At 32.4% G+C, this 4,333-nt stretch overlaps 1 protein-coding gene across 1 annotated transcript; it reads left to right on the top strand.

Moving 5' to 3' along the window:
- Window positions 1-1,506: 1,506 nt before the first annotated feature.
- On the top strand, window positions 1,507-3,846 carry LOC106470148 (adenosine monophosphate-protein transferase FICD homolog). Its single transcript, XM_013930679.2, has 2 exons — window positions 1,507-2,093; window positions 2,644-3,846. The coding sequence occupies exons 1-2, from the start codon at window positions 1,520-1,522 to the stop codon at window positions 3,711-3,713; spliced, it is 1,644 nt and encodes a 547-aa protein (XP_013786133.2). The 5' UTR covers window positions 1,507-1,519; the 3' UTR covers window positions 3,714-3,846.
- The last annotated feature ends 487 nt before the right edge of the window (window positions 3,847-4,333 follow it).

Genomic DNA, 4,333 nt, shown 5'->3' with positions numbered 1-4,333 from the left:
TGTATCAATACTTCTGAATGGACAAGGTATGGTTTAGTTGTCTTAGTAGACAGAATCAGTGAAGCCCTGAAAAGCTTATAAATTGCTGAGAAGTACTCTGTACTCAACAAAAAACTTCTCCAGAACAACTGAGGAATCTCAGACCAGTTTGATTCTCGTTTTCTCTGCTATAAATTCTAGAATATCATAAGTCACACAAGGTGCACAAGAGAAAAATAGCTTGGTGGAATGAAGAAACAAATAAACTAACACTTCTACAACAAACAGATCTTATTCAACAGCGCCATAATTTTGTCTTCATTGAAGTTACGTGTGATATTACAAGAATGAGGCAAGAACAAGGACACTTGATCTTTGCAACAAATAGTGGTTTTCTGTTATAATATTTGGAAGACAAATGTTGTGATTTGTTGCAGGTTAAATGAGAGAAACAAGACATGGTGTGAAATTGAAACAGAAATAAACCATTTATCAACAAACATATGGGAGGTTACTTGAAGCAAAGGTCATTCACGAGGTAAGAGACTATTGCTTCGTGATTAAAATTAAATCGTAAAAAAAACAAATTTAAATTTTTAAAAAGTGAATGAAACACACTGTGTTTAAATAAAACAAACTTTACTTTGTAATAAACTAAAATTAGTTAACCAGCGAAATGTGCATATATGAGCAGTAGGTTAAACATTAATAGGAACAAAACTTCAGCAGCAGGTCTTCGTTCTCTCAAGACAAATAAAAATGTCAAAAATTGCTCTTACAATTCAAATTGTTTCTGTGGCTGTTCATTGGAACACAACTGTTCAGAGTATATTTTCTTTTTGTGACAGTCGTACTACCATATATATATATAAGAGGCTAATGTCCGTTTGTTCGCAAAACTCCTCCCAAAGTTTAACTCCGATTTGGATGAAACTTCGCCGACTTTTTAACAACACAAGGGGAAGTTCCTAACAAAGTTTCATTTCATCTGGGTCTCTTATAAAAAAAAGTATATTTAATGCATGTGTCCACTTTTTTTTTAAGAAATAAGTTAATAAAATAGACCCTCGCTAAATTGAAAAAATAATATGACCTAATTTTATATTTTTCCCTAAATCGCTTCCTTAATGGATAGATAATACTTCTCTCCTTTTTAATAATGTACATTAATTTTGCACATTTATAATAATTAATTAATTTTTAATAACATACTCACACCAAACATTCTCGCCCTTTCAGTTGTGGGGGCATTATAAAGTCACGGTCAATCCCACTATTCGTTGGTAAAAGAGTAGCCCGAGAGTTGGCGGTGGGTGGTGATGACTAACTGCCTTCCCTCTAGTCTTACATTGCTAAATTAGGGACGGCTAGCGCAGATAGCCCTCGTGTAGCTTTGCGCAAAATCCATAACAAACAAATAAATTATAACATAAGTTTTCAAAAATTATGGTTAAAATAAAGGATGTTCGTTTTTAATCCAGAAGTCGAACAGAGGGCGATACCAATCATGCGCATTGATAGGAATTCATATATTAAAATAATGTTAGAAGAGAATTCGATGTGGTTACGTGTCACAATAGAGGAAATGGTTGAAACATGTCATCAGTGGATAATGTCATTTATTTCGCAGGACTTTAAAAATTACAAGTTCGTAACAAATTTAGGTGTTGGATTTGTTTTAGTCAGCTTGTTGGTAGTTCTTGCGGCTGTAGTATTGTCATGGGCACCATTGGCCCAACTAAGTAGTACAAGTAGTAGTCGTACTAGTACTAGTGAAGAAAGTGAACGTAGTGACGGGAAGTCCCACTTAAATCAAGATGCAAGTAGCTTTGGGTTACTGTCGTGGAGAAAAAATTGGGGAATTGGGCTTGGAAAGAAAACATCAGGCAAGACAGCACTTTTATCGGAAAGTCAAAAAGATCTCCAACTTGCACCTGTTTTATATGACAACACACAAAATGTTGCCATTGTTGGTGAAAGGAGGTTCTTGAATTTTCTTCCAGAAACAAATGAAATAACGGTTATTGATGATGTGTCTAGTTCACTTGACGAGATAAAAGAATTTGTTCAAATATATCCAAAAAAGAAAGAAACGTTTGAAGCTGTAAAAAATGGTATGGTATTGTTTGAATTATGTAAATATCTACAGAGTAAATTCGAATAATTTAACAAGTGGTTAACTTAAAAGTTAAATATCTTGTCTGTTAACAGACATTCAAGCCTAATTGAATGGATTAGCATGAATTAGGCATTAGTCCTTAACAATTACTAAATTTAGGAAGAATTCAGGTCACCATATGGTATATTTTCCTATACTTTTCATCATTTACTACCAAAAGTTTTTTGAAAGAAAACTTTCAAAATGTAGAAAGCATAGCAGCATGTTTATTTTTTTTCACATACACTTTCATAAATCTTGTGTATTAAAAGTGTCAAGAAATGTTTTTGTCTTTTTTACCATTTTCAGCTGCTTAATTAAAGTTAAGAATGTTCAAAAAACATTTTTAATTTAAACCACTTGAAAGAAGTAAAAAAGATGGTAATTAGCCAATATAAGAGAGAGAATTTTGTTTGAAATGTGTTCAGAAGTTTTAGATTAGAAATTTAATAGCAAATGACATTAAACAAAAAAAAATAGAATTAAACATTTATTTATTTCCCCAGAACCTGAAGCTCTTATATCCCTGAATATGGCTATTCGTATGAAAGATGCTGGAAAAAATGAGAAAGCACTGAAATTATTTCAGCATGCTATGGCTCTGAACCCTTTACATCCAGACATCCTTAATCACTATGGAGAATTCATTGAAGAACAAAATAAAGATTTTATTAAGGCTGACCACCTTTACACAAGAGCACTTATCTTTTGTCCTGATCACTCTAAAGCCATTGTTAACAGGGGTCGTACACTTCCAATGGTTGAAGAACTTGACCAGAAACAACTGAATAGGATTGATAGAAAACGAGATCATCTTTTTCAGGTTCCAGATTATGATCCATCCCTGAAACGAATGAAGAAAGAAGCATACTTTCAACATATTCACCACACTGTTGCTATTGAGGGAAACACAATGACTTTAGCTGAAACACGTATGGTAGTAGAAACTAGAATGGCTGTTCCTGGAAAAAGTATCATGGAGCATAATGAAATCATTGGTTTGGAATCTGCTTTGAAATATATAAATAACACCCTAGTTACCAAATATGGACCCATTACCATTGATGATATATTAGAGATTCACAAGAGAGTTTTAGGCCATGTAGATCCTGTTGAAGCAGGAACTATAAGAAGATCTCAGGTATATGTTGGTGACCACATTCCACCTCCACCTTCTGAATTGTTTGATCTCATGGAAGATCTGATTGAGTGGCTTAACTCTGATGAAGGTCTGAAACTTCATCCAGTAAAGTTTGCAGCTTTGGCACACTATAAATTTGTCTTTATTCATCCATTTATGGATGGAAATGGCAGAACTGGTCGGTTGCTTATGAATTTAATTCTGATGAGAGCAGGCTATCCCCCTGTGATTATAAGAAAGCAAGACCGTTCTCTTTACTATCAGTATCTCCAGTTTGCTAATGAAGGAGATGTTAGACCTTTTATTAGATTTATTGGGGATTGTACTGAAAGGACGTTGGATGTATATCTTTTTGCAACTGAGTACGGTATGTCTGGCTTTAGAGCTTTAGAAGGCCATGGAGGCGAAATTAAATCTGATGTTATTGAAGTTTAAAGAAACTTGTTTAGGAACTTTGTACATGTACAAAATTGAATGAGAAGTGTTTTAGATTAATAGTTTGTTTTTATGTATTAGTAAAAAAATCTAATATGAATGCCAAAATTGTATTTATTTAAACTATTACCATACAAGATAACATATTACTTATAAAATACAATCTTATATATAAATTTTTGTCATACATAGATATTTAATTATTTAGGCTCCTTAACATATTTAAAAAGAGTGATCATATCCTAAACTCTTTTTATTTTTAATAGCATAGTTTTGTTCAATAGTTTATTTATAAATGTATATATTTTAGTATGCACTTTTTGGCATTTTTTCCTTTTTTTTTTCTCTATTATTAGTGAACATTAAAAAATAAACAGCTTGTAGCACAGATTTGAATTCTGTTGCTTATAAATTGTAAGCACTAGTGTATTACAATTAAACATATTGTACTTGTACACTGTAGGTCACAAAAGAAGTAATTCACCCCCGAGATTAAAAAACTGTTTCATTGTAGAATATTCTGTTTACTGGGGGTCATCAAAGTATAGATTTGATTTGATTTTGTGAGAAAAACATCTTTATCTACAACTATGTTAACTATTGTTGTGGTTGTTAGGAAT

Source organism: Limulus polyphemus, unplaced genomic scaffold, assembly GCF_000517525.1.
Source record: "Limulus polyphemus unplaced genomic scaffold, Limulus_polyphemus-2.1.2 Scaffold3846, whole genome shotgun sequence".
In the NCBI taxonomy this organism is placed as follows: Eukaryota; Metazoa; Arthropoda; class Merostomata; order Xiphosura; family Limulidae; genus Limulus; species Limulus polyphemus.
This window is presented reverse-complemented; position numbering and strand designations above follow the sequence as displayed.

Bases quoted from the DNA above. Each gene is read 5' to 3' on its own strand.
- LOC106470148 (XM_013930679.2), top strand. From the start codon at position 1,520: ATGTTAGAAGAGAATTCGATGTGGTTACGTGTCACAATAGAGGAAATG. The intron at 2,094-2,643 runs GTATGGTATTGT...TTATTTCCCCAG, and splicing joins GTTTGAAGCTGTAAAAAATG to AACCTGAAGCTCTTATATCC.